This window comes from Ruditapes philippinarum, unplaced genomic scaffold (genome assembly GCF_026571515.1).
Source record: "Ruditapes philippinarum isolate M1 unplaced genomic scaffold, ASM2657151v2 ctg3714_1_1_1_1, whole genome shotgun sequence".
In the NCBI taxonomy this organism is placed as follows: domain Eukaryota; kingdom Metazoa; phylum Mollusca; class Bivalvia; order Venerida; family Veneridae; genus Ruditapes; species Ruditapes philippinarum.
In genome coordinates this window covers 28,082-51,194 of record NW_026862021.1, presented here as the reverse complement: position 1 = coordinate 51,194, position 23,113 = coordinate 28,082, and the positions used below count along the sequence as shown (strand labels likewise).

The 23,113-nt window shown below is 32.7% G+C and overlaps 1 protein-coding gene across 1 annotated transcript; it reads left to right on the top strand.

Annotated features, from left to right (window-relative positions):
• The first annotated feature begins 24 nt into the window (after positions 1–24).
• On the top strand, positions 25–21,129 carry LOC132717693 (pyroglutamylated RF-amide peptide receptor-like). The gene is made up of 4 exons (XM_060701231.1): positions 25–281; positions 2,911–3,081; positions 19,274–19,830; positions 20,803–21,129. Exons 1-4 carry the CDS (start codon positions 206–208, stop codon positions 21,127–21,129), a joined length of 1,131 nt encoding a protein of 376 aa, XP_060557214.1. The 5' UTR covers positions 25–205.
• The last annotated feature ends 1,984 nt before the right edge of the window (positions 21,130–23,113 follow it).

Sequence of the window (23,113 nt, the reverse complement as noted above, 5' to 3'; positions counted from 1 at the left end):
AGTGCAATTGCAGAAAGTATGGTTTTATATTGGATTATTTTCTATTTGCTGACAATAAAAAATCACAGGTAACGTACATGTTTCTTATTGGGAAAACTGAAAGAACCAGGTAGAAGATATCGGAAATAGGAAATATTTCAAGAAACATATTTAGTTGTACATGTGTGTGTGGCGGACTTAGATCGCAGACTTTAGGCAGAAAAAAATGACAGCCAGTGGCCCTGCAGAAATTGGAAGAAACCCTGCATTTGTTTGGATAATGTTGACGTTTTGCTTGATAGGTAAAATATTTACTGAGATTTGTAATGTAATTTGTTTTCAACCTTTTGACAAAACATACACTTTTTTCATAATTGTACAGATTATGATTCATATATTTTTTAATTTGAAAGCTGATGTACCGAATTGGGTTAACTGTATCCCACTAAATATCTTAATTTGTCTTGTTCATCTTTCAATCTGGACAAAACCATTTTATCATTTTAGGGACAGTTTCATAAATAATACTGATTAAAAAGTTATGATCTTTGTCTGCACTTATCCATTTGCCGCCAAAAGGGTAAAGGTTAAAATGTACGCTCTTTTGTCCACGGAAATTTAACAATGACATATTATTTTTATGACAGAATATGATGTGTCTAATGTGGACTTTGTCTTCAAATTTCAACAAAACATACAGGCATTAATACACTTCATCGCTGTGAAATTGATATTATATGCAGTTATTACATTTATTTTATAATATTTGTAGGAAATGAATGACGTAGACTTATGATGGTGGCAAATAGGTGTCATTTTGTGTACTTTTTATTTATCTTGTTGCAATGACATGATTTTCTAGTTCGCACGAGACATATAGACAAGTGCACATGTCGCCTCTATGCCACCGTACAAAACTTTTGGTTTAAACATATTTATTTAAGCTCGATTGCGAAACAAGTTCTTGCAACTTATATTAATCACTTTCGAGTCCGCTTCCTGGAACCAACCGGTACTGGTGTCGTCTGAAGGAACATAGTCGTGACCCGAGTAGGGCTCGAACCCATGATCTCTGGGTTGAGACGTATACACCTTAACCACTAGGCCACCGATCCCTTTATAATACTTTTGGATATCATTGATACAAAATGTGGTTTTTTTTTTGGCTTTTTTGTGGGGGGGGGGGGGGTTCTATGGCACTGACAAATATCCACCAAACGCCAAATAGTGGTCAATATACGGTGCTATCGTACAAACGGTTAACAAGTACAAAACTTACCGCGGAAAGGGCCAAACTCCTTACAGTGATTTAATTGGCTGTATGCACTTTGTACAGCGGTATTGCGTAGGTGCTTGAGAAAGCGCCTTCAGACATTGAGTCAGAATGAGGAACTAACTGTATCTTGAATTTAATGTCAGATTCGATATTTATATCTAAATATGGTAAACGTCTATCATTTGTTGTACATACATCTTTTTGGTGGATCAGGTGCTACTAGCTACCAACATGGAGAGACTATGAAATATAGAATATTAAAAACGCATCTGTTGATAACAAAAAACGTCATTATAAATTAAATAACAGCATATTGAAAATAAATCAACATCTATTGTAACATAAAGGTCAAACAATCGCTAGGACAAGGAAGAAAGCTTTCTAATGATGTTTTTATCAAGCGCATGAAAAACGTGAATTTATGGTATTTCAAACTAAAAAGAAGGGCAGGGAAACTCATTTGCATAAATTTATGTAATACATGTACCTCCATGAGCACTGGAAATTGGTCGCATTATAGACGATAATGCATATTGTATTTATGTTTTCGCACAATACAATAACAAAAAGGCAGTGAAATGCTCGCATCTGTTTCCTCCCTCCAATCCCCCCCCCCCCCCCCCCAAAAAAAAAAAAAAAAAAAAAAAAAAACAAAACAACAATAACAACAAAAAACAAAACAAAAACAACAACAACAAAAAAACAACAAAAACAAACAAACAAAACAAACAAACAACAACATGCTAGTACATTTTTGGTGTAATATGGCCAATACAATACAATACAATACAATACAATTCAATGCAATGCAACGTAATGCAATGCAATACAAGTACATTAAAAGTAGTATATAAATACTTGGGTCAGAGGAGATGCGGGGAATCGAAACGGCTTCCCCTGCACAAAACTTTCCTTGTATTATTCGATCATATTAATCCTTCAACGTTATTCATTTTGTTCACATATAATAATATTATACTCAATTCATTCCTTAATTCATTCCCTTTTGTTCATTTTTTGTCATGTATAAACCAGTGGCATCGTTTGTCTTCAAATTGCTTGTGTTCATTTTTTTTCTCGCTTATTTGCAAATATTGCAATATTAAACAGGAATATCGTTTGTTTGTTTTTTTTCTAATACTGCAAATGTTTCAATATAAACCAGCGACACAATCCGCGGCATCGCTTTTGTTCAAATACTACAGGGTTTATCAGGTTTCATATCTCTTTTGTTACTCAATAATTTTTAAAGGCTTCAGAAAGGAACCTATTTCTTCTTCTTTAGAAAGAATGAGTTTAATAACGTTTAAATAAGGTTTTTCATGTAAGATGCTTATTACCTGAAGGTAGTAGCAGTGAAGGTGAATTTATGTGTCATAATAGTAGCTAAATGTAAACAGTTATAGTAGTATCTTGACTTCCATACAAATTACTAAATCATTATAACTGTACTCTTGCCAGAAAGCAAAAGAAGCAAAAGATGAAGTAGGTAATTGGCCAAAGAGTAACATATTGGAAACAATAACGGAACAGCAAAATGAGAAGAAAGACTAAAGCAATTTCTAAGGCATATTGTGCCTTTAATTTCTTTTTTTGTTGCTAAAATAAGGAAAATAATGCCTGATTCGATTACATGTTGTTCTTTCTTTTTTCAGCGGTGCTCCTGAACATTTTTGTGATTTTTGTTGTGGTAAAATTCGGGCGTTACAGAGCGTCTATTGACATATTTCTGACTAACCTGGCGGCCAGTGATATCATACATGCGGGAATCGTAATCCCTGTGCATTTCAAAAATGTTACAGCTGACAGTCAGGATTTTTACGGAGGTAAGTTATACAGATGTAATTATTTTATAGACGAATATCCTTTCGATTTCCTTCTTTAAATATTAGCTTTTACAACTTCTATTATTGCAAGTAAAATGTTGACTTTATTATTATTATTATTTTTCTTCTTCTTCTTCTTCATCTTATTATTATTATTATTATTATAATTATTATTATTGTTGTTGTTGTTTTTGTTATTATTCTTATTTTTATTTTTATTATTATTATTATTATTATTATTATTATACATTTATATGCAATAACATTAACTCATTATCATCTAAAATATCATAGGATATTAAAATTAATAAACAAGCCATACAAACATGAACATTCAGTGATTATTTATTGCAGACATTTCGGCTAGATATTTTTATCAGTGCAAAACATTTTACTTTTTATATAGAATATTAAACACGCTGTCTGCTGCGATTAGTCTGCTAATTTCAAGTTTAAAGATAAATAGTATGAAATAAAATATATGACACTTACTATGAACTTAGGTCCTCTTTGGCCAAGTGGTAAAGGCTGGTGCTCTCACCCCGCTGTCAGTTCGAATCCCTTCAGGGAATTAAGATTCTTTTAAGTGGGGATCTTATCCAGCCAGCTTACGGACGGTCGTGTTGCTTTTGTTACTCAGATGTCGCTCGAGCCTTACACAATGCGCACACAGGTTTTTAAGGTCTCCCTCAAACCAACCTGTACAGTTTGAATATGGCTATTGAATGTGACTTAAACCCCCAACAAAACTTATATTAGATTGGTTGAATACCCGAATGCGGTGTTAAACAAACACACACGCACACACACCTACGAGTACGGTCTTTAGACAAACAATGTAAATAAACACACAGAGTTTAATTGAAGTAAGGGATGATTTCAAGGCAATGATAAAGACATAAGACATAGACAATCTGATAACAGGTAGCTGTTAAAAACATCATAAAACACTAGAAAAGAACATCAACACACAAAAAAAACACACGTCGCATAATTCCATGATAAAATGATACATAATTATGCAGTATAGAAATTGAAAAAGTATGGTTAAATATAAAATAAGGTCAAATGAAAGCAAAGCTCGATTCGGAAAAAAAACTTTCAAAAAAAGAGTAAAAAATAAAATAACATAAAGGCACAAAAAGCAAACGACGAAGCTCATTATATTAAACAATGTAGTGAGAGAGAGAAAAAAAATGTATAAATCTTGAATTTGACAATAAAGAAAAATAAGACAGAAAACGTTATGATTACATCTGTAGAAAACATATTCAGAAAACTCAGAGACCATCATAGGCAAAAAACAAACAAAAACACAACCAGTTAAAAAAATATCAAGTGAAAAAATGTCACATTAAACCAGTGCTGGTGAACTTGTAAAATTGAAAATGAAAAATTGAAATCATGAAAAAAGCAAAGCCCTTATTGAGGATAATCGTAGATACATTATTTATAAAACAATACTTAAACACAGTTTCCCTGTAGGATGACACTAAATCCAGATAAAAGTAGTGCCTGGCTAATAAACGGCAATATCCACAGGAAAACGATACAAATAATCAGTTTAAATGTGGAAGATTGTTTTGCCAGTTTACCTGTCAGCTATATGCATGGACAACGCCATGTTTGTTCTCGAAATTGTGAAAATTACCTATTCAGTATTGGTTTTTCAGCGGTTAAAATTAGAAACCGCACCGCTTCAATCTTGTAAAATCTCGCCGATGATTGGCTGTTTGAAAGGTCACGAGAAGTGCCCTCTAATTGGTGCCCGTAAGATCCTAATGCGTAGCGTTATTTAGGAGATGGTTTCGCGTACCTTAATATGGAAATCTGGTTGCGACACCTAACGGAAATGACGTTAATGACACGCAGTACCGAAAATGGAAAAAGACATTTTGTTTTTCAATTCACAAACACGATTTCATTGATTAAACGGGGCTATGAGCTCATGGGATGTCAATTTATAAGTGAAACACAGTGGATCTTTGATAATGTTCGTTTGTTACAATATCTTCTGCTAATATTTTTTTTGTATTTTACGTCATTCACCGACCATAAATACATGTAGAGACTTACAATATTATCAAAGATTAAAACCTAATTGATCCTTTTATAGAATTACATTGTGCTATCAAAATATTACACGGATAAGCACTAATCCAATACTGCAGCGAAGATAAGAAGTTTTTCTTGAATCAAGTAATTTGTATTAGTATACAATACGTGAGTGCGATATTGATGTTTGTCATTAATTATGTTACACTATTGTTTATCTTGTTTCCGATTATATCAATGGAAATTAGAAGTGAAACTATTTCTGATAGTTCATTTGATAAAAACAGTTGCTTAAAGAAAGTATTCTTATTGAACAGAACTTGATACTTGATAATAAAAGACAGACTTTTTAAAATTTACGTAAGTTATAAATGAACTAAGATACCACACAGTAAAGCGCTATGATAAAATCAAGGTCACAATACATTTAATCTGGAATTCAGTTTCATTTAGATAAATCATATTGTTCATCTAAAACAATTGATTTTCTAGAACTTGTCATTTTCTAGAAGCTGATGACAGAACTTTTATAGATAATCAAAATATTACTTTGTTGTTATAATGAAAATTTCCACAAAAATGTATATTTTACTGACGGGTCTAATATTGATAAAAATTTGAGAAATTGTGATGTTACAAGTTTGTCATATGATGAATCGTTAAAGCTTGAAGGTCTCCTTTCAGATTATGGATTTTTCTTACATTGAAAATTATTAAAACATGATAAAAGTCTTTTGGAAATAGGAGATTTTTTTGCCAAATAATAAATAAATAAAAATAAAAATATGTAAAGGTTGATGATGAAATATACACAGAATTAATAGAATATCGTTTTTTATGCGAATCTTAGTCTTACTTTGGTAAAAAGCGTTGACATAAAAATGTCCCGACCCATCTGCCGATTCAAGATGAAGCAAATGCTTTTCAAAGTGAATTGAATGGTGACTGATTTGGACCATTCGTGTTTTCGCCCCGCGCATAGCGAAATGTCGTGAATTAACAACGCGAACACACGCTTATTAGCGGGAGCGCGTGGCGAAGTTTTATAAATAAATAAATAAATCTTCGCCCCGCGGGGGCGCAGAAATAAAACGCCAGGGGTGCGGAGCGAAAACACGCTTATTAGTGGGGGCGCGGACGAAGTTTAATAAGATAAAACTTAGACCCGCGCCCCGCTAAGTAGCGTGTTCCCCACCAAGCTAAAAGTTGAAAATAAAAAGTTAATACGGCGGGGTTGTGGAACGGAAAAAACTGATTAGCGTGGGCGCGATTCTTTTGATAAAACGTCGCCCCGCGGTGGCGCGGAGCGATATTTTAAAAATTAAACGGCGGGGCGCGGGCGAAAACAAGTTTAATTAGTTTAATTGTTTAATTAGTTTTATTTATAAAACTTCGCTCCGCGCCCCGCTATTAAGGGTACTTTTGCTCTGCGCCCCGCCATTATAACTTTTTTTATTCTCGACTTTTCGCTTGGCGGGGTCACAGGGCGAAAACACTAATGGCAAAAATCAGCCACCATAGAACTGGTCTACAATGGTCCCATTTTTAAAGAAATATTTCAAGTATTGACAAAAGCAAACGAAACGTATCATTTTGATATTCTTACAAAATATTTCTTGAACAAAAACTGTTTATATAGTTTTACATGATTTATTATCATTATAATGATGAATTACTTATTTTGTTTGTTATCACACATGGTACTTAATACTATCAACAAGGTATTGTATGTTTCATCATAGACCATTTCACTTTACATGACCTTTTTGTATGCAATTGATTATGGTATTAAACTACATTACATGTTAGGTGCATATAATACTCACCTTTTAAGTCTATTGCTTTGCGTCCTTTTGTAAACTTATAAATGGACTACTGTCCATCTACTTGTCCCTCACCGCTGTGGGTTCGAACACCAGGGACTTAGAATTCTTTCATGTGATGAAGATATCCAGGTCGGTAGGTCTACGCGTGCAAGGAGGGACACCAGAGGACTTCCTGTACATATAAAAATGTCCGTTAAATATCCGAATAAGACGATCTAAAAACTAATTAGGAGAACTAAAAGTATAATTTGTATTTGTTCTTTGTATTAAAAAAACTAATTAGAAGTAAGAAAGTTCAATTTGGATTTTTATCTTATATTAAGGCTTTTGAAGAAAAAGTTGATTAGACTGACCTCCCCTTAAAACATTGCAAATGGAGCAAGGGTTAAAAAGGGAGGTTACTGTTGCGGTAAAAGTGTCGGTTAGGGTGAGCTCCCTTGAAAACATTGCAAATGGCTTAAAGATTCAAAAGGGAGGTTACTGTTGCGTAAAAAAGTCAGAATGACCTCCCCTGAAAACATTGCAAATGGCGTAAGAATTCAAAGGAAGGGAACTGTTTCGCTCAAAAAAAAAGAAAAAAGATTACAGTGACCACCCCTGAAACCATTGCAAATGGCGCAAGGGTTCAAAAGGGAGGTTACTGTTGCGCTAAAAAAAGAGTCGGTTAGAATGACCTCCCCTGAAAGCCATTGCAAATGGCGTAAGGGCTCAAAAGGGAGGTTACAGTTGCGCTAAAAAGGAGTTGATTAGAGTGACATCCCCTGAAAACATTGCAAATGGCGTAAAGGTTCAAAGGAAGGTAACAGTTGCGCTCAAAAAAAGTGATTAGAGTAACCTCCCCTAAAAACATTGCAAATGGCGTAAAGGATAAAGGGAGGTAACAGTTGCGCTCAACAAAAAAGTTGATTAGAGTGACTTCCCCTAATAAAATGACAAATGGTTCAAAATAACGTCGGTAAGAGTGACCTCCTTTGATGACATTGCAAATGGTGTTCGGATTCAAAGAACTTTGCTTGTAAAAAGTTTTAAAAACTTTCATATTCAGTATTTAGTTCTAAATAAAATTTTATTTCTCAACACTTAATAATATTTTATTTCTCATAATTAGGAATTTATCTGGACCAAAAGGCCCATTTTAACCTTGTCATTATATAGGAGATTTTCGACCATGCGACCACATACATGCATCGAGGACATGTTTAAAGGATAGTGACCGTGCGACCACATACACGCATCACAGGATTTCCCTTCTCTTACGAGAAAAAATAAAGAGTTGTCCGCCCTTTAGTTGAAGGGCAGACTAAAATATGGCATTTCCTTATCGATACTGATAAGGTGGCTAATTTCACAGAAGTGTCTTGAATTAGTATATATACAACACCAGTAATGCAAACGAATCGGGAGATCAGTTTTCGTTCTTGTAAGTTCGCTATGAAATTATAGGAAGATCATATTTAATTTCTTGGAAAATTTTGAGTTTAAAGTTTTTTCTACAAATTATTTTACGCTGTTGTAAAGAGTTATAAATTTTGTCAAACATAAACGAAACCACCAAGTACGTCCACTTTCACGTTTACTAATGTGCATGAAAATAGCGAAAAGCACACAAGAAAACAAACTTATTTGGTATTATCAGTTATATTCAAAGTTTATAATTTTAATATAATTTACATATATAAGAAGCATCTATTTAACCGCTAACGATTGAATTGTTTCTTTATAATAAATGTTTGTCAAAGTATTTTAGATAAGAAAACTTTCTTTCGATTAATCATATTCATAACAGATTCTTCAAAACATAAGGCATTAAATATATAGCCTATCATGTCTCAATTGAAATATATTCAGTAAACTTGTATTATAATGACACTGTCACAAATGAGATAATTTATATAATAATGTTAGATTGATATACCGCTCTTCGAGCAGTAAAAATAATTTTCACTTTTTCCTGTACTGTTTTAGTTTGTTTATAACTTTTTATGTCATTTTGCCATTTGTGTATGTTATACATGTAGTAATGAAGCTGATATCAACAAGTGCTGGTCTTTCAAAGCCCTACTGGGCTAGGCTACCAACCATTCCTAAAAACTCGACAGACCTTATAATGTATAACACGGAAAAAACGTGCGCTAACCAGGTATATTATTACACATTTTGACCATTTTAATTTGTTTAGGATGAGACGTAATATTTATTAAATTTAAAAAAAAATCACTAATAAAAAAAGGGTTGTACAAAAATGTTCCGTGTCTGGTAACAAAATTACCAGACAAATGCCGTGAAAATTGTGTCGTACTAAAATTGCCTGTCATATTCCACACACAACATCTATTCAGGTAACGTCCTATAGTATAAGTTCATAAGAACGTCCATTCTTTGTAAGTCTTAAAAACATTAAAACATAAATAATAAATCATGTTAAAATAAAATTGGAACTTTGCCAAACTAGCTCATTACATCAATAGGCAATGGCGCTTACACAATGAAAAGCCTTATCAAATTTCATATGTATAACACCAAAAGTTCGAAACGATTTAAATAGTGTTTAGATTAATTATCAAAGTATCTTACTAACCTTCAAACACAAAATAAATACACACAAATAGTAGTAGCAAACCAAATATTTCCGTTTTACAAAGGACTAAATCTGATAATGAATTTATATCAGAGACATAGATCCCAAGAGGTCTGCAAACCTATATATTCCTGCAGACAAGAGATTATTGTAGATTTAAATCAATTAATATAATATTATTTTGTCGCGATAAAATTTGGACGAGGGGTCACCATATACTTCGAACTCCTCACAGTGATTACCTCCCTTGGCACTGATCAATGGGGTCACTGCGTAGGAGATTGTAGAAAATTACAATACATAATATAAATAAATCTCTGTTATAAACTCTTATTTGGTTAAAACTTACTTTATTCAACAATGCTTACAATTTACATACTACATAACCATAGGTTTAAGATTTCTTCTTACAATATCAGCGTCTATCAGTTGTGGCTATCTATTAATAATAAGAATGTCGGCTATATAGTTTAATTCTAAAAACATGTGTGTCATGGTATAGACTCAGTTGGTAAATCAACGTCACAGTTACTTTTTTTATGATTTACAGTTATATGTTTGAACCCTTCGCTCTGCCATGTTACTCTGATGATGATGATGATGATGTGTTGTTGTTGTTTTTCTCCTTTTTTCACTTTGTCTTTTGTATGCTCATTTGAATATACATGTATTTGGTTCTTATAAATTTCTGCTTCTATTTTATGTTTCTTTTTTTACTTCATTTTTCTTCCACTCTTTATAAAGAAACTAACTACATTTCAAGTGATTTTTTTTTTTAATTTCATTTAACATTTTAAAAATCAAACAATTTTAAACACACTTCGATTACGAAATATTAATAATTTGATATATGGATCAATATATAACACACTTCATTTCATTATTTTTTTTTTAGTTTTCTGATAATGCTTTTTTCTGATGTTTAACGTTATATCAACCTGTGTACAAAAATATTCTCATGCATTTGTAACAATTTGAAACAAAACTGGTCAAATAAGAAAAAGATACATAAAACACTTTTAAACATTATGTATCCTAATGCACGAAATAACACTGACACGACGTTCTGCCTACTGCGCTATCAAGGCACATGAAAATATGACGTTTAACTTTGTTATTCATTTATTAGGGTTCAGTCTGTCTTACCCTTATTAATTTTATGTACACATGTAGGCTGAAGTTATGTCCTGGGACTGTACTTCGACAAAAATGCCCCCAGGTAAATATTTGAAAACAACGTGTGAAATATATATCCAATATTTAATGCATATAAAACGTTTCTGATACGTTCATGTTTTTCAAAATTAAAAAAAAAATCTGTTTAATACATAGAATAAAAAGGAGAAAAAACTTTTTCAAAATTTTACAAATAGTTACATTTGTATATATTATCCTTTTAAGATTTCATAGCGGACTTAAAAAGACGTAAACTGATAACCCGTTTGGTTTGCATAACTAGTGTTGTATATAAACCAATTCAAAACATATCTGTGTAATCAATAGCATAAGGCAATGGCATATATTTTAAGTCTGCCCTTTATTAAAGGGGCGGACAACTCTTTGTCTTTTTCTCGTAAGAGAAGGGGAATCCTGTGATGCGTGTTGTATGTGGTCGCACGGTCACTTTCCTTGAAACATGTCCTCCATGCATGTATGTGGTCGCATGGTCGAAAATCTCTTATATAAAGACAACATTAACAATGGCGTTTTTATCCCGATAAAATATTAATTATGACAAATTAAGTATCAATAGGAGTTGAGAAAAAAAAATATTTAGGATAAGATACAAACAACTAAATACTGAATAAAATTTTTCTTTAAATTTCTTACATTTAATAATGCAAAATTCATTTGAAATTGCAACGTTGTCAAGGTAGGTCACTCTTACCGTCATTATTGTAAGCGCAAAAATACCCTCCCTTTAGTACCCTTACACCATTAGCAATGTTTTAGGAAGAGTCACTCTAACCGACTCAATTTTTTTAGCTCAAGAGTGACCTCTATTTTGAATCTTTACGCCATGTTTTCAAGCGAGGTTACTCTAACTTACAATCTTTTAACGCAATAGTAACCTCCCTTTTGAATTATTTCGCCATTTGCAGTGTTATCAGGGAATGTCACTCTAATCAACTTTATTTTAGTGGAACAGTTACCTCCCTTTTGAACCCTTACGCCATTTGCAATTTCATCAAGGGAGGTCACTCTAACCGACTCTTTACTTAGCTCAACAGCTACCTCCCTTTAGAACCCTTGCGCCATTTGCAATGTTATCAGGGGAGGTCACTCTAACCGACTCTTTACTTAGCTCAACAGTTACCTCCCTTTAGAACCCTTGCGCCATTTGCAATGTTATCATGGGAAGTCATTCTTACCGACTCTTTTTTAGTGGAACAGTTAACACTCTTTTGAACCCTTACGCCATTTGCAATGTTATCAAGGGAGGTCACTCTAACAGACTGTTTTTTTAGCTCAGCAGTTACCTCTCTTGTGATCCCTTATGCCATATGTAATGTTTTCAGGGGAGGTCAATTTTGGCGACAAGACGAAAAGGCAATAACGATATAGGTTGCGTTGTCGCTATCCACAATGCAACGCGCAATACCATATCAGCCACACCATACAACAGTCACCTTCCTGTGGAACCCTTACTCATTTGCAATAATATCAGGGGAAGTCACTGTAACTGACCTTATTTTGAGCGCAACAGTAACCTCTCTTTTAAACCGTTACGCTATTTGCAACATTTTCAGGGAAAGTCACTCTTAACGACTCAATTTGTAACAGTAACCTCACTTTTAAACTTTTACCCCATTTGAAATGTCATCAGTGGAAGTCACTCTAACCGACTGTATTTTGGGAGCAACTGTAACCTCCTTTTTCATTGGTCGTTTTAAAATAACAATCTGAAATCTAGAAATCTGATTGGCCATTGTAAAAATAAGTAAAATTATATAAAAGATTTTTCTGATATGGTACACCGCCGAATTTTTTATTCTGGAAACGAAATATCTATATTCATAAGTTCTTTGACTATCAAGTAAAGATATACTTTGCTTAGAAAATTTTAATAATTGCTGCAAAGTCTCTTTGTATATAATATGAAATTAGGCAAAGCATATGGACAGGGAAGTCGGTTAAAATAATCGTTCATTTTTATTTTACATTTTCCGTTTCGGTATTTATACATTGCTTTCATTTATTCTGATTCCCTGTTCTATTATGGTTCCAATAGAAGTGCGCAGGGGACCAGTCTACGCATCCGTTTTTAATCAGAATCCCTCGGCTTTTATCGTTGTCTTGTAAGTCGACAAGCTATATGACGGTAAAATGAACTGAAACGAAATAATGAGTACGAAATAAATTTTAATTGTAGTTCTTAATAACTTCTTTTTTACATTTTGTTTCTATTAAAATACTTCGTCCGTGGCCGAGTGGTTAAGGTCGTTGACTTCAAATCGCTTCACCCTCACCGCTGTGGGTTCGGATCCCGACAGGGACTTTTGATTCTTTCATGCGAGGAAGCTATCCAGCTAGCTTACGGAACGTCGGTGGTTCTACTCGGGTGCCCGTTCGTGCCTGAAATAAAGCACGGAAGGGCACCTGAGGTCTTCCTCCACCAGTAAAGCTGGAACGTCGCGATATGACATATACTGTGTCGATGGGACGTAAAACTCAAAACAAACAAAAAACAAAATGTTTCGGGTAGAAAATAATTTTGCTCTTTACAGTTAAATGATTTGCTCTTTATCGCATATATTCTAAACTGTCTAAAAGTAATATTTCAATATTTAAATTGTTAAGTTCTAAAGCGAAATTTTTTAGAAAATACTAGAAAGTAGCGTACGAGAACAGATAAAGATGAAAACGAGTCTTCAGACAGACTTAAATTTCTTTTTTTCGGCAAAAGGCCTGTTACAAATCAGTTTGACTTCCTGTAAAATTAACAGGGAAGAACTGAATATAAGAATAGTTTTCATTGGTCATTTTAACATTACAAAATGAAATCTGGAAATTTCATTGGTCATTCTAAAATAAAATGTAAAGGATAGTTCTTGTCATTCTAAGACAGTTCTAAACTTAAATGTAAAGGATAGTGATTGGCGTTACAAAATAAAATGTAAAGGAAAGTTCTAATTTAAAATGTACAGGATAGTTCTTTAATTTTCTAGTTAAATTACTCAGCTATGTAAGTTCTCTTTAACAATATTTTCTCCCACAAATATTTTACACATCATTCATAACTCCATTACATTTTCTTGTGAACAGTTTATTTTACGTAAGAACTTACTAAGGTTATTTTACACAAGATCCGAGGCTTAAATTTCCAATATAACGAGAATAATTCATCAGAACTTATCAGGTACTCTAACTTTATGATGTTCAATATACATGTATATTATATGTTCAATTGATGTGTTCAATTAATGTGTTCAATTTATAATTTTCATATATTTTGCATATTAATCAAGTATATATAAAAAAATAATTGCCCATGGACTGGGTATATGTTGGTGTTAGAAATTTAGTTCACAGGCTCGTTTATAAACACGCTTATCTTAAAGTGTTCCATTTTTCAATATTAATAACCCTACAAGAAAGTATAATGTCATTGTTATGCAAGCTATGCAAACATTTCTATATGACTTTGTATAGAAAAACTAAGAACTAATATATGCAAGTTAACCAGTTTCAATTCGACAGAGTATCTTTTTTAAAGTTATTTCTTGTTTTCATTTTCACGAGGACAAATTGTAAACATTGCCACTGAATATACTTGTTGACTAATGTTTCACATGACTTTGCAAAAACAGTGCTTTCAGCGCTTTGATATTGTTCTGTAAGTCGACACTCACAATCTAAATTATTTCGATTCTGATTGAATCTAAATGATGATTCTAATATAACATACTGGAGAGAAAAACTAATTTCTGTAATGACTTTGTTACTCTTAGTTGAAAAAATAGATATTTTTTACCGGTCTCTATATAAAGGAAAAGTGATCCCACTGTTATTTTATACGATCTCTAATGGAATTGCTTTTCATTTACTATCGAAAGTTGATCGGATAAAAGACTATGTTCATCAGAGTGAAATAATTTCTGTCAATTTGCATCTATTGGCAGAACTCCTGTTTATATATTTTAGAAGAATATTGAGTATATAAGTATATCATTTTATTATAATACTGCACGTTTGTAATGTCGCTTTTCATTGGATAATTATAATTTTATTATTATACACGGCTGCTGTCAATTTATGAAGAAATCTTACTTTTTTTCTTCTCAAAAAAGGAAGTTTGCTGTATTACAATCCGGTTGTTTAAATGCCAAGCGCAGTGCACTGAAGCATGAGCCACGATTTGAAGTTTTTCCTGAAATACCTTTAATATGGTGGGGCTTGAAATAGAACCTGCAATCCCTGCATTTCTGGTCCAGTGCTATACCACGGGACCAGGATCCAGTTCTATAAAAAAAATTCGTATGTATTCTATGCTTAATGACGGTCAGTCTGTCCACATAGTAACAAAAAAAAAAAAAAAACAAACAAACAAACAAACTTTCGCTATCGAGTACGGACCCCGGACACGTTACTAATCCTATCTCCTACGCAGTGATCTCCCCTTACAGGATTAGATACTGGTCGTAGCGTAAACGGTGCGCGGAGTTTGGCCTTTGAAGTAATTGCAGGGGTGGGGGGAAACTTAATCACAAATTTTAAATGGACACGTAGTTTCATGCACAATACTAATACATAAATATATTTAGTTAGATTTGAAGTTAAGGCGGGCATCGATAGGTTTTTTTCTGAATAGGAAGTTTGAAATTTACTTCGTTCCTTTTCTGTAGAAAATTCTCTCCAATCACAAGTTAATTGTTGACGAATGTTTTCTGAAACATATCGGAAATTTAAAGTTCATTTGTTGATGATATATATAAGTTCCCCGTGACAAAGAACATGCGCTGATTCTAAAAACAAGTTTCAATTAAATTTGTTTTCAAATATTTATGATTCCAAAGCAGCTGGCAAGACAGAAACTGAAAAAATGAAACTAACAGCGTTTAGTTAACCATACATTTAGGACAACCACTTATTTTATTTGGTTTGGTTTTACGGCGCAACAACATAAATTAGGTCATGTGGGCGCCGAAACAGGAAAGATGATTTTCCCTAACCTTGTGTGTTACAAACTTGAAGCAACACCAGGGGTCAAAACCACCTAACCTGCTGGAGCTAAGACATGCATAGATTCCAGTAATTCCAACCCGTTTAGTCGCCTCTTATGATCACGCAGGGATAAACTACAATTCTGATGCCTTAACCGTTACAGGCAACCGGTAATCGACTTATAAAATAAAATATAAATATAAAACGTCTTAAGCAGCAATAGCGACAATCGATCCTATGTCGTTACTTTTCGACCTCTTTAGATTGGTTAATTTTTTCTTTTATGTGTCTTAATTAATGATTTGCAAACAAAAAAAATAATAATGAAGTTGATTAAGGATTGTTCCCCCACGGGTTCTTAATGCCATGATTGAATGTTTTTTAATATACATTCTTTCCCGTTATTGCAAATGAATTTAGCTATCATGAACATAAATTATGAAGGGATTATCGTAATACTTCTTAGTGTTTACACTTACATTATATTTCTTTTTTGTATATAATTAGTTGTATTATAAATAATTCTTCTTGATAAACATTGTTATTTTATGTGTCAGCTTTGACGTAAAATGACGTATTTTGAATGAGCCATTATAAACGCTTGTTAGCTTATATAAAGCGAACTTTTAAATGACACAATTATCCAATGATATTTCACGTTTTAAACCTGTAGTAAGAAAACAGAAACAGCTTGGAACGTTAAAGAAAATACATAGACTTAAAGCAGCATGCCTCCAGATGTGACAAAATATTTAAATAAAATCAAACTTCAGAAAAATGTACTAAGATTTTAGAAAAAGTAGAAAGATTCAATTAATAATTTACATGTTATGAGTGACTTATTGCTAATTTGTCATTATTTATAACTATATTTCTACTACGTTACTAACGCAGTAAGGGCAATTTTGCATATTTTAGACTCTTTTTGTTATTAAATTCGATTGTAAGTGTCATTGATAATGTATAAGTTGCTTCCTTTCGGTTACTATACAATACATGTATTATACTTTTAAAATTTTCAAAATATTCATGACAATAAACAGTGACCTGGAGGTGTGCTGCTTTAATACTTGAACCAGTACACAAAATATAGGAGAACTGTATAGCATTAAATTCTGTTCATGCAAAAACGTTTCTAGAAACCTCTCTAGGGGTCAATGAAAACAATGGAATACACAGATTTGGTTTCGAGAGGCTCTCTTAACTAACGTGCGAAAATTAATCCGTAGTTTTTAATGTACGTGTGTATTTCATCCCTTTGTGGATATTTTTAGATTTTTAGATGTTCTTCCATTAGTTAATCTTGGGAGTGGTCATTCATGGTATTTTTTTTTTCATTTTTCATCGTAAGTTAATAAATACAACTAAAAATCAACAAAAATGCCAAACGCAGGGTTGGGTAAAAACTTGAAAAAAATATATTGAAAATTTATTATGCGAATTTATAATAGATGTTGTAAATGAGAAACTTAAACTAAATCTAGATTGTCCCGATTTCATCAGCTGAAAAGTAGAGCGACCTTGTTTTAAGATAATCACGATCTGACGACAATCAGATCACTTATACTTTATTTTCATCAGAGGTTAATAAACCCCATTTAAAAAAATATTTAGATTTTAGATACAAAACCATGAACAATAAAACACATATAATAATACACCTCTCATATTAATGCTTTGAAACAGAAAAATGAGGCGAATTATTTCTTTTCCGCTCTCCTTTGACAAATCGGAAGTGCTTACCCTATTCTCTCATTAGTCGATTGAGGTTCATCATGCCATTCCATTTACGTCCCTCCTAGTTATGATGTATTTTCTAATGTAGTGAAAGAAAAACCGGGTTCAATTTCCTACAAAAACAGGTCGCATGTCATTATAAGAATAAAAATATAATATGTATCATTAATGTTAAGGCATGTTTTTTGTGTTTTTTGTTTTTTATTTGTTTCTTTTCTTTTTTTTGTGTGTGAAGAAATCTATGTTTTAAATTTCAACCTGTTGTACGCCTTAGCCTTAGCAAAATTCATTTTCCACCTTAATTCTTCTAATCTAACAATTATATAAAACGATTAATCTAAAAATAGCATACATGTATTTAACATTTTAGAAAAGACTGAAGGCCGCTTTAACACGCTAACAAGGTGTAAGTTGCAATTAAGGTAATGTATTTGTTCAAATGAGGACTGATACATCACGTGCAAATGCACAGCAAAAGGGTTTTGATTTAATTCGCTTGTTTTGAAAATACACCGCTTCGTCCTTCCCAGCGTGTGACTTTTGTCATAACAGATAGAGCGGTGCTAGGGTGTCCATAACAACTTTTCTGCACACCGCCAAAACATACGGCAATTACTTTGAACGACATCATTTTACATAAAGTCAAACTGTCTCCTAACTCTCTTTACTATTCGCATCAGTACCATTGAGAATATTGATAAATTTTAAAGCTGCATATTAGATGAGCCAAGATATTTCAATTAAAATCAAATTAAAGAAATCTAGAAAAGTATAAAAAGATTCAAGGTCATTCAAATAATGATGTATATGTTATGTGCGATTAATGATTTAGCAGACCTTATCATCATTTTGTTACTGCGTTTGTTTGTTGTTGTTGTTTTGTTTTTGTTGTTTTTTGTTTGTTTTTGTTTTTGTTTTTTTTTTGTAATTTACATTTGCAATGTGACAAAAGCAAATCAACGGAGGTGGTAGGACTGAATTCCAGGCATTTTTTTCTTCATATTTTCTGATAGAATAATCTCAAAAATTGAATAATCTATGTAAATTTATATGAAACTAATTTTTTGGACTTGTATGTGTTTATGATCCGGTTTCATTTTGAAGCATTTTAGCTAATATATATTTTCTGCCTTTAGTTATAAAATTATTGTTTGATTTAATACCTGTCTGAAAAAAATACGTCTTTTAATTCCATTAAGAGCTAGTATGCAGAAAATTATTGCTAAACAGGTACTACTTCTGAAAAGCAGGATAATATTTTGTTCACAGCAAGCTAAGTTGGGGGGGGGGGTCACATTTTTCTAAAACCGGATACATGTATTTGGTATAATGAATGTTTTGTTAAAGGCAAATTAAATAAATATTTTCTTCTTTAAAATGGAATACGAAAAACGACTAAATAATGGTTTTATATTTGCTATCACCTAAAGAAAGTAGATCAAAATATTATATCATTTATAGTAAAAGTATTAAAATGTATTTGTATTATGACTTCAATACAAAATACTAAATCACTACAAGTATACTAACTGCCTAAAAGCAACAGAAACAAAAAAAAGTTCAGGAAGGTTGCCAATGAGTAACTTTTGTGGAAACTAGAAAAGGACATCAAAAATAAAAAGCTTTTGGGAAATAAATATAAAAGTATCTCTGGGGCATAATGGGCCTTTAAAGAATTAATCAAACAAATGTCTCCTCGGTTTCAACTTTTATTTGAATCGGGGTTTATGTTTCTATTATTTTTACTTGTTCCTGTATTTTCTTTATTATCTTTTCGTCTTTTCATACTTTTAATATTTCTAAACCTTTAATGTTAACGTTTTTGTTTCAGGAAATTTTGTTTGCAAGGTGATCATGTTTCTACCGTTGCTTAGCGTTATGGGGGCTATTTTTACGATCGTCGCCATAGCAATCGACCGTTACAGAGTAATAGTTACCCAGAAACAGCTGTACCGTCAAGGAGCACTCACCGCCATTATTGTCATTTGGATTGGCTCGGTTTTCGTCTCAGCTCCGCAGATTTACGAGTACAACGTGTACAACGATAGGAGCGAGTATAATTCAAACATCACATACAAATCCTGTGGTTCTGAAGGCATTGTTGAACATTTTGAGACAATCTACGCCAGTTTGGTATTCGTCTTCGCTTTCCTGGTTCCGTTGTTTATTTTGGTCGTCTGCTACACGCAAATCATGTTATACGTCTGGAGACACGGTAGACGATTCAGGGCCACGTGCATGCGATCATCTGGCAACAGGCCAAACGAAGAGAGGAGAGCCAACAAAATGTTGACAACAAGGATGGTTAGGCTTGTAAAAATGCTGATATGGATAACAGTCACTTTTGTGGCTCTTTGGACTCCGTACTTCATCATTTTTGCGATGACGGTATTTATCATTTTTTCAACAGTTATATAATAATGTCTTTCACATTGTTCTTAATAATTGTGTGTTTTGATTGAATCCATGTACAAATTTATCTAAGAAAATCAAGTTCTTAAAAGTACGTTTTTAAATCAGTTTTCTGGATCTTTTTACAACCAGTGTTACGGTCTGCTACACTCGAGGTAATAAAACATTTGTACGCGTTCTGTCTCAAATTTCAGGGATTTAATTGGTCAATGAACATTCTGTGACAGTTTCTGACCAATCAAATAGCTGAGATCTGTGTTTGAGCTCAGAGAATTTCTTTATTATCTCAGACCTGGAGCCGGTTTGGTTGTAACTTGTTTTACAATTAATTGACATTCACATAAACATACACAAACTAATATCATGTCTCATTGCTCCCCCTGTGTAATAATTTGTATCTTTCTTGTGACAGGGTTTGGTTTGGTTTGTCACGTGACATTTTGTGTACGGTAAGAAGAGGTCACCGCTTACGGAAGTTTTCGTTATAAATAATAAGCATATACCATGTTTCAGGTACAATTTATCCGATTCCAATGATCTGTAATATTTCATTGTAATTCTTTTACTTTTACCGTTTTGCTTGCAAAAAAATCGAAGCGGCAATATTTTGATGGAAATTAGTGTCACAATGTTTGCAGGCATATTTCGAAAAGAACAAAAGCTACATTGGAAAAATATGAATCATTGAAATCGGAAAAACCTTGCCTGTAACAAGGTTTATATTTTTTATTATTAAAAAAAGTGAAAGATATAACGAACAAATAGCAGGTGACCCAATTTCAACGTAAAAATGTCTCGTGAGAACCCATCCTGTGTGAGTTGTGACGTCAAAATACTCTATCAGAGCTTATATCAGATATAATAAGTATATATGATTAATAAAATGTTAGATTGTGAAGATAAAACAGGTTTATAATATCAAATTCATAGATTTAATGATAATTTCAGGAGGTCATGGGTATGGACGATACTTCAAATTTCTCAGAGTGGCCGCACGTGGTCAGCCGAGCGATGACACTTCTAAGTACAATATCGAATCCAGTGTTCTTTCTAGCGTTCAGCGAAAATTTCAAGGAGGCCTTTGTAAACACGTTTTGTCATTCTCTTCGTGGCCAAGGTAACGGACGCCGATCATTTTTCAGAAGCAGCAAAATTGTCCCTGCAACGTCACGCGAAAAACGTGACGTATGTGACGGGGTCATGGAGATGAAATCCACTTCTTTGAAAGTGTTTTCTATGACGTCAGAGCCGGCAGATATGGAAAATAACTGTTAAAACTCGTTCCCCCATTTTTGATGTGCAACCTTGGAAAATGGTGATTGACAAAAAGATAGAATGATGTTACTTTCAAAAAGAATAAGCTTTTATGCACTTCTAACGAATATGTTTATGTATCTATAATTTCATGAACACGGTAAAATGAATATTCTATAACCATTTTAGGTACGATTTCTGTACAACGGCATAATTATTTTAAAGTAAGAGTAGTAGCGGAATACCATTTTGTTTAATTTCTAAAAAGGTATATCATTAAAATAATGACCGACTTAATTTCAATTTCAAGTTCTATCTCAGTTTTGTTTGAGAGTCAGTGAGAGATAATTCATATCACTCAGGGTTTAATATTCATCGTTACGAAGAAGCCTACTGATTGTAATTTTATAATGTTGTGTATTTTATATTAATACAAAAATTACACCCAGCTGCTATAATACACATCTATTATACATATCAATTTTTAGACATATTAATTAGACATATGTATTGGATATATGTATTAGCCATATTTATTAGACAAATTTTTTAACATATCTATTAAACATATCAATGAAACATATAAGACATATCTATTAGGAATATACATTAGACATATTTATTTTAAAAGACATATTAAGTAGACATATGTACGAGACATAATTATTAAAAGTATGCATTAAACATATATTATTATAAAACATATTTATTAGGCATACACATTAGACATATTAATTAGACATATGTATAAGACTGCCACTAACACGAAGAAAAGAGAGAGCAATGTCCCAGTCAAATATAAGGTCTCCCGGAATTCGACATTGTTGAATTTCAATAAATTGCCTTCATGACTTATAGATTATGGTCGTTAGTTTATATAAATGTTTATTAAGTTCAATTACTGTTTAAAGTGCTCTTGTTCATAATTTTATATAATTTTGTCCATAAGTATTTTGCATTTGAAGTTTTGCTCATAATAATCAGAATCAGTTCAATAAAAACAAGATCTTTTCTTAAGCTTTAGTCATGTTCAGAAAAAATTGACGTTTTTTTTTAAGTTTTGCTCAAAAAGGTCATTATATGTACTCTGATAATACGGCATGCTTGTAACACAATTTTTCATTCGATTATCTTGACCTATTAGTGGTACTGATTTTTGACAGGTAAAATGACCCTATGTAAACGGTTGTTTGCTTATAACCCAAGCTGCCCAGCACAGAGAATAACGACTTGAAAGGCAGGCCCTTTGCTTGGTACCAACAGACCTTCTCAGGGCATATTACCTCAGGTTACTGTACATTTAGGTTCTTATTGGCCGCCGTACAGTGACCTACTTTTGGCACACATTTCGTATCTTTGACTTATGGAAGACATTGCAAAGGACTAAACTTTCAGCACTTTGTGCTTCAAAATCTACCCTTTAAGGGGATGATTAGGAACATGTCCGGGATCCGTACTCGGCAGCGAAAGCTGCTTTTTTGCCCGAACGAGATGAAGGGCCCTCATTAAACATAAAATACATAAAAACATACCTAACCCAAACAGAATGGTAAGGTTTATATTGCCAAAAACAATTTATATACGGTCATATTACCTTTCAAGAATCTTTATAAAGAATTAATAATACAGCATTCTTTCTTTATTACAGAGAAATAAAAAGAAATTACTTCATAAATTGACAAAATGTATACATACGTCACAGTTATTCAATGAAAAGCGCCGTTACAAACGTGCAGTTTTATTTAAAAAAAAAAAACAACAACAACAACAACAAAAGAACCCACACACAGCTGCTGTATTATTTAGAAATATTTTTTTTTTTCACATTAGATAAAGGAATTGTGATTTCAAGTAATTCAAATCACTCAGAACCCAATCATTCCGAGTTTTGTCACTGGGCAAACAACACTTGAGTATCCTGGAACTTTCTTTGTCGACACATCTCTTTTAAAAAATCACATCTAAAGCTAAAACAGGAAATTCTAAGAAATAATTCATTTAAAGA

Bases quoted from the DNA above. Each gene is read 5' to 3' on its own strand.
- LOC132717693 (XM_060701231.1), top strand. From the start codon at position 206: ATGACAGCCAGTGGCCCTGCAGAAATTGGAAGAAACCCTGCATTTGTT. The intron at 282-2,910 runs GTAAAATATTTA...TTCTTTTTTCAG, and splicing joins GTTGACGTTTTGCTTGATAG to CGGTGCTCCTGAACATTTTT. The intron at 3,082-19,273 runs GTAAGTTATACA...TTTTTGTTTCAG, and splicing joins CAGTCAGGATTTTTACGGAG to GAAATTTTGTTTGCAAGGTG.